Source organism: Sander lucioperca, chromosome 5, assembly GCF_008315115.2.
Source record: "Sander lucioperca isolate FBNREF2018 chromosome 5, SLUC_FBN_1.2, whole genome shotgun sequence".
NCBI classification, from domain to species: Eukaryota; Metazoa; Chordata; class Actinopteri; order Perciformes; family Percidae; genus Sander; species Sander lucioperca.
The window spans coordinates 37,749,218-37,770,537 of NC_050177.1; the positions used below are offsets into that span (position 1 = coordinate 37,749,218).

The 21,320-nt window shown below is 40.8% G+C and overlaps 1 protein-coding gene across 4 annotated transcripts in view; it reads left to right on the plus strand.

Moving 5' to 3' along the window:
• Positions 1 to 21,320, plus strand: part of LOC116045550 (arf-GAP with Rho-GAP domain, ANK repeat and PH domain-containing protein 1) — a 64,854-nt gene that overhangs the window by 34,674 nt on the left and 8,860 nt on the right. For all 4 annotated transcript variants that reach the window (XM_031293234.2, XM_031293235.2, XM_031293236.2 and 1 more), the window contains 16 exons: positions 1,047 to 1,246; positions 1,580 to 1,665; positions 2,252 to 2,434; positions 10,770 to 10,944; positions 11,557 to 11,691; positions 11,915 to 12,050; positions 12,326 to 12,428; positions 13,577 to 13,769; positions 13,939 to 13,984; positions 14,240 to 14,403; positions 15,992 to 16,204; positions 19,553 to 19,658; positions 19,747 to 19,894; positions 20,154 to 20,237; positions 20,470 to 20,547; positions 20,739 to 20,856. In XM_031293234.2, the coding sequence (XP_031149094.1) occupies positions 1,047 to 1,246; positions 1,580 to 1,665; positions 2,252 to 2,434; positions 10,770 to 10,944; positions 11,557 to 11,691; positions 11,915 to 12,050; positions 12,326 to 12,428; positions 13,577 to 13,769; positions 13,939 to 13,984; positions 14,240 to 14,403; positions 15,992 to 16,204; positions 19,553 to 19,658; positions 19,747 to 19,894; positions 20,154 to 20,237; positions 20,470 to 20,547; positions 20,739 to 20,856 (2,168 nt within the window). The remainder of the gene's footprint in view (positions 1 to 1,046; positions 1,247 to 1,579; positions 1,666 to 2,251; positions 2,435 to 10,769; positions 10,945 to 11,556; positions 11,692 to 11,914; positions 12,051 to 12,325; positions 12,429 to 13,576; positions 13,770 to 13,938; positions 13,985 to 14,239; positions 14,404 to 15,991; positions 16,205 to 19,552; positions 19,659 to 19,746; positions 19,895 to 20,153; positions 20,238 to 20,469; positions 20,548 to 20,738; positions 20,857 to 21,320) is intronic.

The following is a 21,320-nucleotide window of genomic DNA, read 5'->3' on the forward strand; positions in this document are numbered from 1 at the left end:
TAATTATTCATCCTTGTATGTCAAATGGCTGAGTTGGTCTTGGTGCTTGGATACTTCATGGAAATTAGATCATGTTATTTTACTGAGAGCTCCCACCGTCCAGCTATCCTCAGAGTCCTCAGCTGGACATCTTCGGAGAATGTGAAAAGCTGTGTGTGTGTGTGTGTGCGTGTGCGTATTCTTGTTTAACTATATTCGTGGGGTCCAAAAACCGGGGAATACAGTATACTTGTGGGGTCTCCACAGCCTTGTGGGGCCCAAAATGCTGGACCCCACAAGGTTAAAGGGCTGTTTGAGGGTTAAGACTTGGTTTTAGGATTAGGGTTAGAATTAGGTTATGGTTAGGGTGAGTGTAAGGGTTAAGGTTAGGCATTTAGTTGTGATGGTTAAGGTTAGGGTAAGGGGCTAGGGAATGCATTATGTCAATGACGGGTCCCCACAAAGATAGTGAAACAAACGTGTGTCTGTGTGTAGAGGACTGAGGAAGGTGTGTGTGTGTGTGTGTGTGTGTGTGTGTGTAGAGGAGTGAGGGAGATGTGTGTGCACAAGTGCTTGTGTGGTATTTTGGCTGACAGTGTACAGCCTGCAGTGCAAGAGCTCAGCTTGACAGGATGGAGAAATCTGAAAAGGCTTGTGTACGTATTTGTATAAGAGTTGGACTGTGAGTCAGTGAGTGTCTCTGTCTAAGTGTGCATTTTTGCAACTCTGGTTGTTTGAGAAGTGTGTGTACGTGTTTTTAAAGAACAGAAACCAATGTGTTAGACAGATGGGAAGAGGAAGGATTCAGACATGCATCAAGCCACAAATCTATCTAAATTTGTGCATGTGTTTGTAAAGTTTCCAGTCTTCGACTCAAGTATATTTAGCAAAACAAGAGCAGAGTAAGAGTGTCCAGTGGGCTCATCAGCATAGGATACAGTCACTTTCACACTCACACACAAACACACACACGGCAAACACAGGCTTTCTCATTTCTGTTACTTGGGAGTTATCGACACCATCATGTCGGCAATAACACTTGGCCTTGTGTTTGTCTCTCTTCGCAGTTTTATCGCAGAGTCAGAGCAACTGCGAGAGCAGTGGGTGGACGCCATGCGGGAAGCGATAGATGAGGCGCTGTCAAATAGCGAGGTGGCAGAGCGGATCTGGGCAGAGCCTAGCAACAGCTTCTGTGCCGACTGTGAGGCTCCCAAGCCGGAATGGGCTGCCATCAACTTGTGTGTGGTGGTCTGCAAACGATGCGCAGGTGTGTATGTGTGTGTGTGTGTGTGTGTGTGTGTTTGGATTTGTGTGTATTGTTGTGTTCACCTGTTGTGTGCACACACTGGTGTGTGCATCTGTGTTTGTACATTGTTTTTGAGTATCTTCCTTTTCAAAATGTGGTTAGAATTATGGAGGGGTGTATTGATTGATTTAATTTTTGCTGTACAGTATGTTGCAATGACATGGATAATATCAATTTGCCTGGTTTAAAAACTGTTATTAGGGTGGTTGCAGTAGAATTTCACAGTACTGTTAAACGGTATGTATGTACTTTGCCATAAAAATGTGTGTGTGTGTGTGTGTGTGTGTGTTCCAGGAGAGCACAGAGGACTGGGTCCAAGCATCTCAAAGGTTCGCAGTCTGAAGATGGACAAGAACATCTGGACAGAGGAGCTCATACAGGTACACACACACACACACACACACACACACACACACACACACACACACACACACACACACACACACACACACACACAGGAGTTTTCTTTTATACAGAATAAAATGTCATATAATCTGCAATCTAATCTAACTACAATCTATCTCTATAAGATATATATAAAACACATGGCCAATTCATATATAGCTGTTTAAACCCAGATGGAGCTGCAGATTCATTCATACTGAGGTAGCAGTTTATTAGGTGCACTTGTATAATGTAATACAGTCTAATAATGGCCCTGCACTTAACCGTTGTGAAGCTTAGAATATCAAGTTGTGTCGGTTTGGATTCAACTCTGTGGTAATTTCTGAGGCAGTAGTAAGTAGTGGTGTTGCATTATATTGATTTACACACATAAGGGTAGACACTTGGTCCAATATAATGCAATGAAAATAATAATAGTAAAATAATAATAGTAAAAATGTACAGGCATACTTACTAAACTGCACAGTGTATATCGTCAGATGACAGTGCACATCTCTACACACATGCCTCCTACTCTTTTTTATGTGGAAATACTTCTCCTAAACCCCACCTGTGATGCAGGTGTTCCTGTTGCTGGGCAACAAGCAGGTAAACAGTTTTTGGGCAGCTAACGTCCCACCAAGTGAAGCTTTGACATCCTCTAGCTGCAGCGAAGAGCGACGGCGCTTCATCACCAACAAATACCGCCAGGGCAAATACAGGAAGTACCACCCTCTGTACGGAAACCAAAGAGAGCTCGATAATGTAAGTTGAAATCACTGCTTTGATTGTTTGCTTTTGTCTGTGTTACCCTCATGTTTGGACTTGAATAATACACACGGTATTGCCTGTGGTTATGGAGATCTAATATAGTTAGTCAACAGACCTTGAGAAAGACAGTTGTATGTAGGGAGGATTACAGTAAGAGGCAGCTGAGAGGGTTGGTTTAGCAATCCACTATACTACATTGGACTTTATTCATTTATTCACTTCATGCGTTACGGCTGAATGTAGTATTGACTGCTCCCTTTGCCTCACAATACAGTGCCTCCTTCAAGATTTTTTCCAGCAGCTGTGTGCATGTGTCTCATAGAGGGTCACAGGCTTAGTTGTGACTGGATTATGCATGGTCATATACACATACCAGACACTGTACATCTGCATGCTTACTACTCAGACCATGACTAAGATTCCAAGAATAAAGAAGTAACCAGACTTTTCTTATACTGACCTGACTGACAGACAGACAGACAGACAGACAGACAGACAACAACAAAACAGGCCTTTCATATGAAACCAGTTCAAAAGAACATAAAACATAAGTAAGTCCCTTGGTGTAAATACACTTTTAGAGTCTAATATTGCACTAAAGGGGAACATTTATTCATTTTTTTGGGTGAAAGGGCTCAGCAAACTCATGTTAAAAGTCTGTAATAACAAGTATGTTGTTATACATTTCTCCAGTCAGCGACAATAAAGTAGCCAGTCTACAGTTAACCCGTTCAGTGCTTGATGTTTTTCTCTTTCCCAGCTAGCTATTTCAGGCAAGCTACATTTTTTTCCACGGACTGATTTGAACTCACTGCTGTTGGAAGTTTAATGCAGGTTCCTAGATTGCAAAAGCTGGCTGAATCTCTGATTAAGTCCTACATTTAAAGAACAGTCTCCCAATTACAATAATCTTACAGTAATAATTGTAATCCAGAGTACTAAATTAGATTAATTAGAGTGATATTTGATATGTGTTCTTCTGTGAATTTCTATCTTAATTCTGAGTCACCAGTATTTGCAAACATACAGTCATGCTAGTGGTGTAAGAGAATCTGCAGTGTGGCCTCTATGTAGGGGAGACATTACAATGAAGTCAGGAATTCCAGTATGTGTAGACAACAACCCTCTCAGGATTGTCTTCAGTGTATCTGTCCTTGTCACAAAGAAGCATACCTGTGCCCTGTCAACATGACAAAGTTGGTAAAAGTCAAAAGTAGGACACTTAGGAACAGTTTCTGAACGGCTAGCGACGGGGGTAAATGTCTTTGTGCTCACTGTGCTGTGCTCCACTATGTGCGGTAAATGTCTTTGTGTTGGACCCTGCTGGGTCACTCATTAGCTGCTTAACCCACTTACCACAAACAACGTGGATTGCTCACAGACACAGTCACAGTTAGCACCTGACTGTGAATTCTATTTTTCTTCCCTCAAGCTTTAAGCTTGCCTGTGACTGTGTGTGAGTCACTTTGTTTGTGATGTGCAGAAGGAGGTAAAGGAAGTTGTCTTATTGTGTCACACACACACACACACACACACACACACACACACACACACACACACACACACACACACACACACACTACTCTGACCATTGACACCAATATTCACTCACACACTTGCAGAGACAAACCTTTACTGAGCAGCCTGCCAGCACTCCTGACAGTTTTTGTTTCAATGCCTTTTCACATAATTGCATTGGTAACACCAACATATTGCAGAGTCTATTATTCTTTAAGACACACCCAAATAGAAAGAGGAGCAACGCAGAGGTGAGGAACTTCAAGTATTTTTAAAAGAACAGGTAGAGCAGCATCTGTTTGACATGATGGGAAGTTCTGGATTTAAAAAAAATTCTGAAAACAGATCACATTCTCAAGAGACAACCTCAGAGAGAAGGTAAAAGAGATAATCATGTGCGTGCGTGCGTGCGTGCGTGCGTGCGTGCGTGCCTGGCTCACATTCAGGTTTGTTTATCTAGTCCTGGCTTTATATCCCAGCTTCTCGGTTTCCTTTCTTCTGTGGTTTTCCTTTTTGTTTTTTTTCTGAATGTGACATCATTACTCACTGCTTTAGCTGGAATGTGCTGTAACTCCGCCTCTAACTCTCTCCCCCTCCTCATTGTTTGGCTGCCACTGGAGAAGAAAGTTGATCTCTTCACTCCTGGCTCGTTTTCCTATTTGTCAGTTGCTAGTACTATACCCTAACTGTCTGCCAGACTAAAGCATCACAAACTAGGTATTTGTTTTGTATTTGCAACTTTGTGTGTGTCTGCGTGTCTGTGTGTCTGTGTCGACTGACATTCAAACAGAGGAGCGATTGAAAGGAACTGAAAACTTACAGGTAAGGTTGTGTTTGCTGCTTTGCTGTAGGAGAGGGTAGTGAAAGTGTTTTGTTTGTCTGCATCTGTGTGTTTTTGTATCAGTAAAGAATGTGAGTTTTAACCAGGGTAGGTTAGTGCGAGTATAGGAATGTGGGTCAATGGACTTTGGATCTGATAGTATGTGATCTCAGTACAATAAAACAAACACAAATCTGAATGTGTTTGTGGGGCATAGTTCTGTCTTGAGACTGTTCTATAGCTCTGTAAGTGAGCACATTAGAGTTATTGTGTTTATGGTTTTCACTGGGAGTGGGCTGAGATACATTAACATGCATATTAATGTGTGTGTAGGCATGTTTCTCAGCCTTTTTTTTTGCATTTTTGATATGTGTTGCTCTCTCTGTCTGTGCTTGTGTGTGTTCTCTGTGTGCTCAGAGTAGATGATAGGCTCACCTCTGTCAATGGACATCATTGTCTTTCTCACTCTATCCCTTCCTGCTTTGAGTCCCCTCTCTCTTCGCCTCTCTCTTTTGCGCTTTCCACAGTCTCATTCATTAATTGGGTTTCATATCCTCTTGCAAGAACATAGTGTTCATGTTTTTATAAATAATTAATCAAAATGTGTTGGAGCACACAAAAACTCCCAAATGTCCCAGCGAAACTCAACTTGGTTTTCTTTTTTGGAGGACATATAGTGGGTAGTATGTTTGGAAAACCGCCTCCAGCCGGTCTTCCTTCATGGTGTCTTATTATATTATGCTAACATTTGAACCTTTATCAAAGCCTTTTGATTGGCTTTTCAAAATCCTTAAATGCTTTGTTGTTGGTTTGTTGGTTTCCTTTATGTCTTTGTGAGAGAGCAAAGAAGCCAAAGAGCACTGGATGGAGCATAAAAGATGTTTGATAGAGAAATGCACAGTATTGCATGGAGTTATTAACACAGAAGAAAGTGGTGGCAGTTTGAGAGTATGCGTGCATGTGTGCCAAGTTTAAGTTAGGGACAGTTATCAAAAGTAAGACTCACATTATGCATCTTTGTTGCATTTGATAAAACAAAGCTATTTGTTTCTACAGATTGTAAAACCAATTCACTGTTATGATCCTACGTTAGATTATACATCCCATTTTTGTTATGAGCATAAGGGAGTATGAGTGAATATCTTCCCTCCTCGACAACCACAACCAATGACTGATCCCAGCCTTCTTTAGCTTGTGTTTGTTATGTCTATGTTGACTGTGTGCTGGTGACAATCAGCACGTTATTTGTACTTATTATAGCAAACAGACACCCCCAAAGACAGACACAGCTAAAAACTCTTTATTTTCTCTTTAGTTTTTGTGCTTTTACAGTTTTGGAAAGTGGCTTCCATAGAAGAAAAGCTCCATCTCTCTCTTACCCTTTCTTTCTGTCCATTCCCTGCTGTTACTCATTCTTTTGGCTCATCTTTCTTCCCTTTTCCAACTGAGTATCCTCATTCACACTGTAGGATTTTAGGTCATAAATCCTTCTCAATTGTACAGGGAGATGGGATCTGCCTTTTTGTTTAATTCCCAGTTCTTTTCTTTTACTTCCTAAATTTGTGTGTCTGTCTTTCTGTTTTTCTTCTATGCCATATTCATCCTTTTCTTCCCCTTCTTCATCTATCTGGCTTTTCACCTCCTCCTCCCTCTCTCTGCATACTGTCCCTGGTGAGGTAATGACGGAACATATGTGGATAACTGCTCTTCCTCATCTGGATTTACTATATGGACGTATATACATACTGTACATAAATAAATGTGTGTTTTTGGTTGGATGTTCAGTATGTGCTAAAATGGACAAAGCAGAGTGTCCATCTGTACAGAGATCTAAGAGTGTTATGTTGAGTTTATATTCAAGTACAATCCGTCTCTGATTAATGTACCCCACTAAATGCTTTCTTCTTCCTTTCACAATATTTTTTATCTTTCTTTTCCTCCAATTCTGTCCCATATAACTGCAGAGGCCAGATGGAGGCCTGTGATTTTAGACACACCCAGATAAAATCTCTCCGTCTATTTCTTTCTTTCCCTCTCTCTCTGGGGAAATTGGGTAAGATTCTTGAATTCTCTTCTCTCTCTCTCTCTCTCTCTCTCTCTCTCTCTCTCTCTCTCTCTCTCTCTCTCTCTCTCTCTCTCTCTCTCTCTCTCTCTCTCTCTCTCTCTGTGTGTGTGTGATAACATTACTCCCTGTTTCATAGGCAGCAGATGTTGGAGAGCGTGAGGTTTTAAAACACCCATTTCCATATTGTATTTTGTTCTGATTGGTGCACTTCTCTTGTTCAGAAGACACATGGTTGGTTATTGATACATTACAGCACACTGACCTACATACAACATGACTTTCACATGTATGTCCACATGGGACGGAGGGCTGGTTTTGTTCCTTTTTACTGGAACACACATACACACACAGTTAATGGCTTTAGGAATGTGTCCTCACAAAACGTTCTACTGTACTTGTTTCCAGTAAGGTACTGTTTCTGAACTGCATTGTGCTTGTGGTAAAATTACAGTATATCATAATATGGCTCGCCTTGTAACATGGTGGCTAATGTTAGCCTGCAGGGATTGGTCTATAGTATTGGTTTTTGTGGCTTGTGGCGTCCGTCAGTAGTGCAACTTAACAAGATGGTCAGGTTAATGTGATGATTAAAGTGAATAAAATAAGAGTCAACAAATGGGCAGCCTTTTTCTCTCAAAGACCCATGAGCGTAGAGCAGACTAAACCCGTGAGAGAAAAACAAATTTACAGGAAAGTGAAGGAAAAGACTACAAGAGGTGAGTTTGAATAATGCAGGGGAAATACAGTGAATTGTGTCTCTGGCAAAGGAAAAGAGAAAAGTGTGGTGCCAAATCCAAGCAGAAAAAAGTGAAGATGTAAAATGTTGATCAAACCCACCCCAGGGATCAGCACACTTGTCTAGCACATGGTTTCCCATTAATCCAGTTTTCCAAGATGGTGCTGCAAACACACTGGCAGTCAGTCAGTTTCCCTACTATTCTTTCTAGTTGTAGGTATTCAGACTCCTTTTCCCTATCTTTCTGCAACAATACTGTATAATGTGATCCGCTGTATTGAAGCCTTTTACATGTACCTGCCAAGATGAAGCAGATTTTTTTTTCCAGCTATGATTATAAATACTGTCTAATACCTGATGTAAGTCAATGTTCTATTGAAATTATTTAATTTATTATTTAGATAAAATTATGGAAAGAAGACAAAAAGACAATGGTTAAAACATTTTAATGACATCTTAACTCATAACATTCACAACTGAAAAAAATCTTTTCACCTTGTGAATTTGGTATTAGAAGTATTACAGCAAGTTGTGGATATTTCTATACCTATCTTCACACTGCTGTTTAATAATGTATTCAATAGGGGTGGGACAAAATATCGATATTGCAATATATCATTGTCCTTCGTGCGACATGATTATCAATATGCTGGCGCCAAATATCAATATTTTAATTAATAAAATAAGGCACTCTAAATAGATTTCCCTGCTCCCAGCATCACTGCTTCATGGCTCCTCGAGGTGGTGCTCAACACATGTATGAGGGAGACTTGAACAAAACTTATCTAGCCAAAGAGGAAGAGGTTTTTAATGGCATGGCGAACAGCAGTTTAAAGAAAATTACAGATGCAAAAAACTTGAAGAATTGTGCTGTTTTCTAACAGTTTGGACTTGTAGTGAATTAAGAGAGAAAACCTGCACTTAACCTTTTCACAGGCATTACTCCAGGCCATTCTTTACATCCGCTTACATCAGTTCAAGTGTATCTGTAAATGACACCTGTATTATTTGCTCCATATGTAAATGAGAAGAAGCTGCTGAAAACTTTGGCAGGCCATTGTAGCCACTGAAATACGTAAAATAACACTGATTCCCAGGCCCTATGTACCGTTTCACTCATATGATCCATATGGTGAGACTGTTGGTGTGAACATTATATCTACATGGATGTGTTCCACTCCGGATGGCTAATTACACATTCAGATCTCTAAAGGTGTATGAGACAGAGAAAGGCAGTTTGTCTCTGTGACTGTTGTGTGTGGGGAGGATTCTTATGCAATTTGAATCTTTGTTAATTGGTTTGTTTGTCTGTATGTGTGTGTGTGTGTGTAGAGGCACAACACTGCTTAAATAAAGGAGGGGTTATGTCTGTGTGTGACAGGGTGCTGTGGAATTTCTCAGTCAGATCCAAAAGAGCTTACTGGTTTTAACAGAAGTGTGTGTGTTGTGTGTTGTGTGTCTGGTCTGAGTTGAGTTCCTCAGCTGTAAAAACACTGCATCCTCCTTTTCTCAGTCATAACATATTGCCTTTTCCACATTCCCGTCCTTCCTCTTTCTTTACATTTCGGTTTACAATATTTGGACAAAATGTCAGTCTAAAGACAACGCAGTAGTTTGTATCCTTTTCAGGTACTGAATTCTGTATTTGTTTATCATTTTGTTTAAAATCAAATCATCTCCAAATGATGATGATAATCCACTTCTAGGAATTTAAACAGTGGTTTTGTGTTCTGAGTGTGGGAAGACTTTCCTCTTTTGACGTTTTGACATTATTATCTGTTTGTTTTCTACTTTCAACAAATTATTGTTTTTTCCAAAGATATATGTGAGCTTGTTTTTATTTCCCACCAAATCTGCATGCAGTTCCATCTTAACTTTTGTTTTTAGTCACATAGCTTCATGTTACACATTTAAAGGTTGGAATTTGTCCACTTGAATGTAATGGAAGTATTGAAAATACCTCAATACTGTAGTTCCTTCAGTGAAATAACAGCAAATGTAACACTTTAATACCGCTGAATTGCAGGACAATTATTCAAATATACAGTAATCTACAAATAATTGTGCCATCCCCCACAAAGAGCAGCAAAAGTTTATCAGACCAGTTAGCTTTCCATCTTCTCTTTAGATCAGTGTTCACTTCACTGGTGCTCCTCTGAAATGAAGCAAAAGGTTCATGTGGACTTAGAGACTAATCACTATAAAATGGCTCCAGGTTGCTTTGTTATTAAATGTGCATACAGTGTATTTAGAGTGGACTCCACAATTGGCACAGCACTTAAAACACTTGAGAACACTATGTTGGTAGTTGTATCATAATAATAACCCCATCAGGACCTATGAATCCCCAAATAATTACTTGGGTTTTTTATTGATAGTACAATAACAAAGAAGACTTCCACTAACTTCCACTTGGTAAAGCCCCCCCCCCCACACACACACACACACACACACACACACGCATACACACACTTGAGTTTGACCTTCCTTCAAGCAGCAAGGCAAGGCTGACAGATTAAATCACATGATGTGATTAAAGCCACGTCAGCAGCTGCAGAACCATGTTACAAAAGTCATCAGTTTATTATCAGTTTAGTGTTATTCTTACTCATTTTTGTCTTCCTCTGTCTAACTGTCACAGCAACTCCTCTTCCCACCCTGTTGCTTTTCCCCTCTAAACCAGAACAGTGTTTAATAGTATTGCAATAGTGAGTCTTTATTTGATCTCACCAGGTTGTAGGTTAACTGTACTAGACCAGTTCAGATTTTTTTCATTCTAGTCATTAAAAAACATTCTAATTTGACTTGTATTGTGATCATTTGGTTTGATTTTCAGCACACCCAAATGGCATCTTTACATATACTGTACAGTAGTATTTGACTTAAGTCTGAAAGCAGCATTCTATAGACTGCCCGCCGCTGTCGCACCAAATGCATGCTCTTGGGGGAATTGTTTGGTCTCTAAATTATAGAGAGTGGTCTAGACCTACTCAATTTGTAAAGTGTCCTGAGATGAATTCTGTTATGATTTGACACTGTTAATAAAATAAAATTGAATTGAAAGGCTGGAGGCCATTGCACAAGCAACACATCATTGTCTCAATCTGTTATTTTTGTACATGAGGATTTAATCATGATTAAATTCATGAAAATTCAAATTAATTTTCTCTTCCTCTCTCCTTCTCCCTAGGCTCTTTGTATAAATGTGCAGTGCAGTGATGTGCTGGAGACGTTAAGCCTGATTTTCTGCGGTGCAGATGTAAATTGTCCAACTGGTGTAGCAAGTTGTCCCTCTGCTCTCTCCCTGGCCAACGCACATTCCCAACCTTTACAGGCTGAGTTAATTCGCCACAATCTCAACACAGGTACAGTACACAGCGTCACAAAAACCTTCTTTGTTTTTAATTCATTAAAGTGTTAATCAATTATGTGGGACAGATATACTATCTGGATTGTCATCTGGATTGGATCCATGCCCACTTTACATAAAGATCTCAAAAAAGAAAAAAAAGTTAGTTTATATTGTACAGTGTGATCAATTTGTTTAAGTCAAAATTCAGGATGAAAATAGCTCATCCCCAGCGTACACATTAAATTATAGTTTGCAAATGGTATTTGCTTTATATGTGTTGTAAGCCTCATAGTGTCTATATTGTCTGGCTATGTGACAATAATACTGTCAAATCTATTGGAGAATCTGTGGAGAATTTAATGTATATTCTTTATACTTTTTTTGCCACTATCAAACCAGCAACATTTGATTTCCAGTAACAATGTCATTCCTAAATTTTACATAACCACACACATTCCTGTTATACTCAGGAGTGTTTGTAATGTTTAATGTTTTCTACTTAACTTTACCAGATGCACTTCTCCTATTTTAGATAGACTCCCAGTAGATTACAGTCAGTATGTTTTTACACAAGAAGGTTTTACACAAGAAGATTATTATTATTTATTTTTTTGTTCTTCTGCAGAGCTACCACGATCAGAGGTGGGCGGAGGCATGGAGGCAGTACATTACTCACCACCACCTTGTGTGTCTTACAATGGCTTCCTGTTCAAGACTGCATCCATGGCTCGGGCCATCACAGAGCGCAAGGCCAGAGAGGGTATTCACAGACACCATGCAACACTGACACTTACCTACACTCCACCCCACAGTAATAAAGAACACTAATAATGAATACAATGTGTATTTATAAAGCCATTTTCTGAACAAAGTCATTCACAAATGCAGTAAACATACAAAACTACAGTGTCCAATGATGTAATTTGTTTTATTATGATTCTGAATATTATGCTTGATAAGTCTTTGTTCATCCCTCCATGTAGAGTTCAGTCGGCGCTGGTGCACACTGAATGATTGCACCTTCAGCTACTATGAGAGTGACAAGAACTCGAACCCTAACGGAGCTCTGAAGGCTTCAGAGATAGTCTGTTTGGCTGTCGACGCGCCTGAGAAACACGGGTATACACGCACACAAACTGATCCATTTTCCCTTCATTTTACTGTCTGTATCAAATTATTAGTACTAAAAAAACCTTAAATAATATACATAGCTATGACCTGAATCTGTATGTTATCATTCACAGTTGGCTGTTCAAGTGAGATATACCAAATGCATATCTGGCCTCATAAAAATAGCTTTTTGACACAAAATGACTTCTCTCTCTTTCCCTTCTATTTGTTTTTTATATAGCCCCCTGTCTTACTTCCTCCTAACCTCTTTTTCTAACCCTCAGGTATGACAGCACCTTTGAACTCTACTCAGAGTCAGAGCGTCTTTATCTGTTTGGCACTGATGACCCAGACAGCCACAAGGAATGGGTCAAGTCTATTGCCAAGGTAACCACCAAATACATATTGGGGTCTAGATACACAAGCACAAATCATTTTACTTTCTCCTCAGGTGAAGCCCTACTGAGGGAAGACTTAACATAGTAATTGTTAATTTTTGTAGTGAAATTGGAGAGCTCTGATAAGTGGATGGTGTGCAGTTCAAACTATGCTGTATAGTGGTCAGGACAGGGCTGGCTAATGCTGACTTGTTTCCTGTGTCACTTATTTTCCGTCAGAAAAGCACTCTTTACAGCTGATATAATTGTCAGCTGCATGATGATGTGCAGCAACAGTTACTTTGACCTGCTGTGCTGAAACTGCTGAAGTGGATGTAGAAAAGTGTGTGTACTCAAAATTCTGTAGTTATTGTAAATTGTCCACTTGTGATCAAATCACTCAGATTGGATTGGTAGGTCGAAGCGGAGGTTATGCCTCATGCCTGTTTTACAGTTTTGCGGAGGCTCCACCCAGAGCTTTCGCCGTAGCCTACATAAGTGGCCTGATGTTTATACTTGTGCGCTGGTGTGTGCGCCGAGCCGGCGTGTGTGTGTGGGGAGTGGGTGATAGCGCGAGGGAGAAGTGAGAGAGTGACGGTGTTTAGCTTTGGAGTGAGTACCGACTCTAGAGTCATAGTGAGAGAAACAAAGTGTCTCCCCTGTGCTTTCTGACCAAGCTGGGAAATCTGTAGCAGGAAAAGTTAATCCTCTCCTTGATTTCATGTTGTTTATGGAGAAGGAGAACCAGGAAATGAGCCAGGGGAAATGCAACGCTACCAAGCCACGGCCAAGTGACATGCGTCGCTGCGACGTGTAGTTCATTTTTTTTCGAGAGGTGCACGTCAGGCTACGGCGTAGGGTTCGGCGTAGATGCAGAGGGCTCTGCGGGGGTACGCCGTCGATTCTACGCACAACCATAAAACGGCCTTTATGGCTCATGTATGTCTAGCCACAAAGGCAGTTTTTCTAGAAATCTCATTGTCATTGAAGTATTGCACAGGAGCTTTAACCTTTCTAACAATTTAATTAGTATTGGTTTTTCTTTTTTGGGTTCAGTAATGCACAGACTAAAGTGGTTAAATCATCATCAAAAGAGAAGGTAAACGATGATTAATGTGCAATGTATTACAAAGCCATACTGTCTGTTTGTATTTGTAGAGCTTTATCCCAGCCACTGCAGAGCCACTACTGAGGTTGGCTTTTGAGCGGATTGGGCGGCTGAAGTGTAAAGACGGCTTGAACCTGCAAACATCCAAGGTTGGTTGGTTTGCTCTGGTGGGCTCCACACTTCACGCCTACCTGGAGGACAGCAAGGGAGAGGAAATCCACCTCCGCAAACTAAATGAACTCTGTGAGTGAGACGCATTAGGATAAATACATGGATACACACACAAACTGCACTTTTACTGCAGAATCTGCACACACACAGTAACAGGGTGGGAGTGCTCATAGTGATGATTGACCAACCAGAAATAAACATGTCAGTATCTGAAATATTACGATGTGTTTGTGTTTTACAGCGATTCAACAAGACAATGAGGTGCTGGTTCTGGTGGAGAGAGGCAGGTGAGAGGGCATATTGGTTGCAGATTGGCTGTTACAATGATGATGCTTAAAAATCAACACTTTACAAAGTGTACAGTCTATGGTATAAGAATGTGTTTTTTTTTAAATGTAATCTTTATTGAGAATCATTCACAGCTTTTTTGGTCTTTTCTAGATTTTTTCATGCTCTTTTTCCATCTCCTCTTCATTTATTGAACGTTATTGTCCCTTTTTACCCCTTCCCTTTCCCCTCTGTCCCCCTCTCTCTTTACTCAGAACTCTGTACATAGAAGGAGAGAGGAAGTTGGATTTTGCCGGCTGGTGTGGGGCCATCCAGGCAGCAGCAGGGAGTGGAGGAGACACACTGAGCCAGCAGCAGCTGACAGAGACAGACATACCTGTCATAGTACACAGCTGCATTGGCTACATCACACAGTGCGGTAAGAGACATGCAGAGATGTTCACATATCCGGACACAAACGTGTTTTAATAGTCACAGCATATTGCCCGTCACACACTGTGTAGACACAAAGTCATGCTCCTTATCTCTCTGCCACACATCACAGGAGTCTATATACCGTACAGTACCGTGTACAGTCTACATTGCTGTATCTGATTGCAGCCTTTTTTGCCATTACTGTGTGTGCACACACTTGGCACTTTCTGTGTGTGTCCTCATGTAACTATTGTAGCAGGAGTTCTGGCTCTATGAGAGACCAATGGACAGCAACACAACAAAACAACTCGGTTCCACCTCAATTAATCCCTCCTTGCTGCTTTTCTTTTGCTATCTTTTGTATTCTTTTCTTTATTCCTCACTCTTTATCCTTTGTCTTCCTCCCACCTCCATCAGCTGACCTGCCTTCTTTCATTCTGACTAGTTTTCTGTATCCCTTCTGCCAACTGTATGCACTTCTGTTTTCACGTGTGTGTGTGTGTGTGTGTGTGTGTGTGTGGGTGGGGGGGGTGGGGGGGCAGGGGCAGTGTTTGTGTTTTCATGCTTGTGTTTGCGTGAGTTGGAAAGGTCTTGATGCATCAGTGTATCTAATGTGCAATCCTAACAGAAAGCACTTGTTGAAGCTTTGTGTGTGTGTGGGGGGAGGCTTATTTTTTCTACTTTCCTGTCAGGGACATTAATCCCTCTGGTCAGCGCTCTGGGAAACCAGGGTAGAATTGTCCCCAATCTCACCTTCATGTGCTGGTAGTGGTCATTTACCATGACACAACATTTGACGTAACCATCCTTTATGTTGTCATCAAGTTTTTTAAACCTTTTGACAAAGTATAGTGACTTCTTCTGGGTGTTTGGAGCCATATGAGGAACTGTAGGCTCTTGAACCTGGAATTTCTGGGATTTCAATCATGACTCAGTGCTACCAAAAGCAGCTACAGTAACAGAAGAACAGGACCAGAAGCCCTCTAGTGGACATAACCTGCACTGAGTCATTTGAAAAGTTTTACACCCAGGACACTTTCTTTTCTAATTTATACCAAAATACTTTGTACACACAGTGGAGAAAATTGTAAGCATGTTGCTGTTCTGGCCCCACCATCACACACCACATTCGGTGACATCATTGATTAGCAACAGGCTTTAAAGTTTTAACCTTTTAAAAAACAATGCAGCAGCAGTTTTGCCGTATTTCATAAAACAATCTGTAAGATATCTATAACAATCTATAACACCCAAAATAGAATAGCCACATATTCTGTCCTCATAACCAATCTCTAATGTTGCATCAGTATTGGGTATTGATCCTCTTAAAACCCCATCTGCAAAGTAAGTGTATTTTTGAGGTGGAAAAATTTGTAAATTACACTTTATACAATGGCGTTTTTAAGTTCTTATGAGTTTAGTTGACTTTTCTGAATCTTTGCTGGACCATATGATGCTTTTTCTTTTAAAGTTGAAATATAAATATCAAGTTGGAGGAACAAGGTTTTTTACCCAACAATAGTGTTACAGTATGGACGTCGCCTGTGTTTGTAAAATTATGTTGTCTGTGTATATATGTTGTTTTTTTCTAGGCTTGACCTCTGAGGGGATATATCGTAAGAGCGGTGTGAACTCCCGTGTGGCAGCGTTGTGCGAGAGATTTCGCCGTGATGCTCGCAGTCTTTGTCTGAGGGAAGGAGAGCACCAGGTGGACGATGTCTCCAACACACTCAAACGCTTCTTCAGGGAGTTAGAAATGGGACTATTCACGGCAGAAGATGCCTGCACCTGGCTCACTACTGCTGGTAAGATTCACAATATGCTGTTGTATACTGCCCTGCAGTACAGTCCAGCTGTGATTTGAGGATGGGTCAGTTCATTCAAATCACATAAAAAACAACAATTTTTCCACTTACATCTATGGTATCCAGCTATGCAAATAGTTTTGTACTTATTTTATGAGATTTGGAGATGCAGTGAAACTTCTTTTATATACAGTGAGGAAAATAAGTATTTGAACACCCTGCTATTTTGCAAGTTCTCCCACTTAGAAATCATGGAGGGGTCTGAAATTGTCATCGTAGGTGCATGTCCACTGTGAGAGACATAATCTAAAAATAAAATCCAGAAATCACAATATATGATTTTTTAACTATTTATTTGTATGAGACAGCTGCAAATAAGTATTTGAACACCTGTCTATCAGCTAGAATTCTGACCCTCAAAGACCTGTTAGTCTGCCTTTAAAATGTCCACCTCCACTCCATTTATTATCCTAAATTAGATGCACCTGTTTGAGGACGTTAGCTGCATAAAGACACCTGTCCACCCCATACAATTAGTAAGAATCCAACTACTAACATGGCCAAGACCAAAGAGCTGTCCAAAGACACTAGAGACAAAATTGTACACCTCCACAAGGCTGGAAAGGGCTATGGGGAAATTGCCAAGCAGCTTGGTGAAAAAAGGTCCACTGTTGGAGCAATCATTAGAAAATGGAAGAAGCTAAACATGACTGTCAATCTCCCTCGGACTGGGGCTCCATGCAAGATCTCACCTCGTGGGGTCTCAATGATCCTAAGAAAGGTGAGAAATCAGCCCAGAACTACACGGGAGGAGCTGGTCAATGACCTGAAAAGAGCTGGGACCACCGTTTCCAAGGTTACTGTTGGTAATACACTAAGACGTCATGGTTTGAAATCATGCATGGCACGGAAGGTTCCCCTGCTTAAACCAGCACATGTCAAGGCCCGTCTTAAGTTTGCCAATGACCATTTGGATGATCCAGAGGAGTCATGGGAGAAAGTCATGTGGTCAGATGAGACCAAAATAGAACTTTTTGGTCATAATTCCACTAACCGTGTTTGGAGGAAGAAGAATGATGAGTACCATCCCAAGAACACCATCCCTACTGTGAAGCATGGGGGTGGTAGCATCATGCTTTGGGGGTGTTTTTCTGCACATGGGACAGGGCGACTGCACTGTATTAAGGAGAGGATGACCGGGGCCATGTATTGCGAGATTTTGGGGAACAACCTCCTTCCCTCAGTTAGAGCATTGAAGATGGGTCGAGGCTGGGTCTTCCAACATGACAATGACCCGAAGCACACAGCCAGGATAACCAAGGAGTGGCTCTGTAAGAAGCATATCAAGGTTCTGGCGTGGCCTAGCAAGTCTCCAGACCTAAACCCAATAGAGAATCTTTGGAGGGAGCTCAAACTCCGTGTTTCTCAGCGACAGCCCAGAAACCTGACTGATCTAAGAGAAGATCTGTGTGGAGGAGTGGGCCAAAATCCCTCCTGCAGTGTGTGCAAACCTGGTGAAAAACTACAGGAAACGTTTGACCTCTGTAATTGCAAACAAAGGCTACTGTACCAAATATTAAAATTGATTTTCTCAGGTGTTCAAATACTTATTTGCAGCTGTATCATACAAATAAATAGTTAAAAAATCATACATTGTGATTTCTGGATTTTTTTTTTTAGATTATGTCTCTCACAGTGGACATGCACCTACGATGACAATTTCAGACCCCTCCATGATTTCTAAGTGGGAGAACTTGCAAAATAGCAGGGTGTTCAAATACTTATTTTCCTCACTGTGTGTGTGTGTGTGTGTGTGTGTGTGTGTGTGTGTGTGTGTGTGTGTGTGTGTGTGTGTGTGTGTGTATATATATATATATATATATATATATTTTATTTATAGCTTTTCTGTTTAACAAACAAGAAAAAGCACAGTAGAACATAACAAAGCAACCCGCCCATAGACAAGCAAAAAACAGACAATAACAATAAACTAACAATTAGGTAGCTAAATGAAAAAGAAAATATTGTAACAAAGTAAGTATACATTATACATGTACAAACACAGGATCAAATGAAAGAAATAAAGTAAAAGAAAGAAATTATGCTCTTCTGAGAAACAGTAAAACCAGTTGACACAGTCACCAAGTGAAAATCAGGCATTTTAAGACATTCTTGATAGATAAGATAAAAATGGTTGCCAAATTTCGTCAAAGGTTACCAAGTTGAGGGAGACATTGTATCGTACTTTCTCCATATGTAGCAAGTTGAACATCTCTGCTAGCCAGGTCTTAAAAGAGGGGACATCCTCGCTTTTCCACAATGTCAAAATGTTCCGTTTGGCAATAATCATGCCATATTGAACAGTCTTGCGATGTAGGTGGTGCAACATTTTTAGATGACTGGTCCTGCCGAAAACCGCAGTACACGGGTCTAGTACAATGTCACAATCATAAACAATGGAGAGGCAGGTAGAGATATCTGACCAATATCTGTTCAGCTTAGGGCAGGACCAAAAGAGGTGACCCAGGGTGCCCTCAGCAGACTTACATTTCGGACAGTATGGGGAGACAGAAGGATAGAAAGAATGTAGTTTAGTACAGGAGTAGTGAAGTCTATGGAGCACTTTGAATTGGATTAGCTGGTGTCTGAGATGCAGTGGAACTTCTGATGCCGCTTCAACACAATGGAGGTGAATTAAAAGGAAAATGTCCTGGTTTTTCATGATAATCCACATACCTTGCTGTGGGGACTAGCGACTATTTTCTACTAAAAAAAAAAGTAATCTCAACGGACCTAACATTGTATTAGTGTGGTAGGAGAAGTCTCAGTGGCTGATATGTCGAACCTTTTAGGGGCAATAAATGAAGGAAACAACTGTGGAAAAGGAAAAGTTTTCACATAAAAAAAAAAAAGTTTAGGGAAGAAGTTCATTCAAACTGTGACACAATTGAAACTACACTGAAAATATAATAGAAGCAGAATGATTTCAGTTGCCAGATCAGTTAGCTGGAGATGCTGCAGCTGTGTGTCGGGTGTCATGTTGTAGCTGTTTTGATACAGAGCTCATACATATGTCTGAACTTGTTTGCCTGTCAGTTCACAATCAGATATGGCCTTTGTGTAATAGCACTACACTAAATCTTTATCAGGAGGGTGTCACTTTTGACTCAGCTTTGAATCTCGCTTTAGGTTGCTGTCTGTTTTTTTTTCTTCTTTCTCTCTTGCTGTATTTGTCTACATTTTCCATCTTACGCCTGCTGACACACTCTGTGATCCTGCTTCTCTTTATATTCCCTCTGTATTCATAATTTTCTCTTTTTCTTTCCCTCTCGCTGACTCTTACTTCAGCCATTCAGGATGAAAGCAAGAAAATCTCCCAGTACCAGCTGTTGTTCAGCAGACTGCCTCGTGTAAACAAAGCTACACTACAAGCCCTAATCAACCACCTCTATTGGTGAGAAACGCGTACACACACATTACATTCACCTTGTATCATGTCTGTGTGCACATACACATGTGTGTTTTCCCTGCATGTGTTTCAGCGTGCAGCGTTTTTCTGAGCTGAACCAGATGAACCTCCATAACCTGGCTATAGTGTTCGGTCCCACACTCTTCCAGACCGACGGGAAGGACTTCTCTGCTGGCCGTGTGATAGAGGACCTCATACAGCACTACACACTCATCTTTGAGGTCAGACTCATTGCTTACTGTTAGAGGGCAAAACATTTTGAATTTATTTATCCTACTGTAAGTGATGACATCAGAAAAGGGCAAACACAACACAGAGTGCATAGATCTAAAAGGTTGAGATGTCAAAGAACGTGGCATCTTACATTGACTGCAAGATTTCTGCTAGAGATCTAAAGATTGGCATGATGCTGTAATGAAAGTATTATGTCATTTGATGATTGATGTTGTTACTGTGAAATGTGGTCATACTTGCTTGCAGGTGGATGAGCAGCAGCTAAACAAGCAGCTGGAAGAGATCACTGTTATCATCAAAGTGCGAGAGACACTCAACACAAAGTTTCCTGTGAGTCACACACACACACACACACACACACACACACACACACACACACACACACACACACACAAACACTCTCCAGTGTTGTTTGCATGCTTATATGCATGCACATGTATGCTGCATTTGGACAGTTATGCAAGCTGTTATTTGTTATTCTAATGCTGTTGTCTTTCTGTCTGACCTTTTCTCTGTGTGTGTGTGTGTGTGTGTGTGTGTGTGTGTGTGTCGAACACTTCAGAGTACTGAACCTGGGGGGCACTTCATCTGTACAGTGTACCTGGAGGAAAAGAAGGAAACAGCAGAGCAACATGTCAAGGTGACCTGGACTTCACCAAATGACACAATCCTACTTTACATTTTACATGTTTGGCGCCTAGTTCTTCTCTCGTGTGGTGTACAATGAGTGACGCAGGGGAAAACAACTGGCTATATTAGTATTCAGCCACACTTTTGCCTTTTGCTGAGGAGAGTTAAACTCTGGAGTAACTGTGTCACTTTTTCCCTCAGATCCCTGGTTCTATGACAGCAGCAGAGCTGACCTGTGAGGTCCTGGACCGGCGTAACATCCTGGCTAAAGACAAAGAGTACTGGAGCTGCTGGGAGGTCAGCGACAAGGAGGAAATGGGTAAGAAAGATGGGAAGACAGATGGAGAAGACACAGTAGTTGACCAAAACCTAACTTTTTTTATGTTGATGCAGATAATGATTTTTCTTTTCTTCTTATCTTGTATACACATTTATTATGTATTGTTCTTTTGATTAGGAAAGCAACATAGGTTTGTAAAATGAACATGAAAGATAAAAAATGCCCACAGCGAACCAAACACAGTGATGCAAAGCTTGTGAAGTTCTCTCCACTCAACCCACAGTGTGACCTACTCAAAGTGACACACAATCTCCAGAGGCAAGAAGATCAGTCCTAACAATGTGACTGTGTCGTGGTTTGTTTTGAGCCTGGTATGTGTGCCATCTGGTTTCCCACCAGGAAGCCTGTAGGTGGCTCAGCAAATGCCAGTAATGCTTAACCGATTTGGCAGATTTCCCATCACTAGCCAGAAAACCAACATGCTGATTACAGGAAGAGATGGA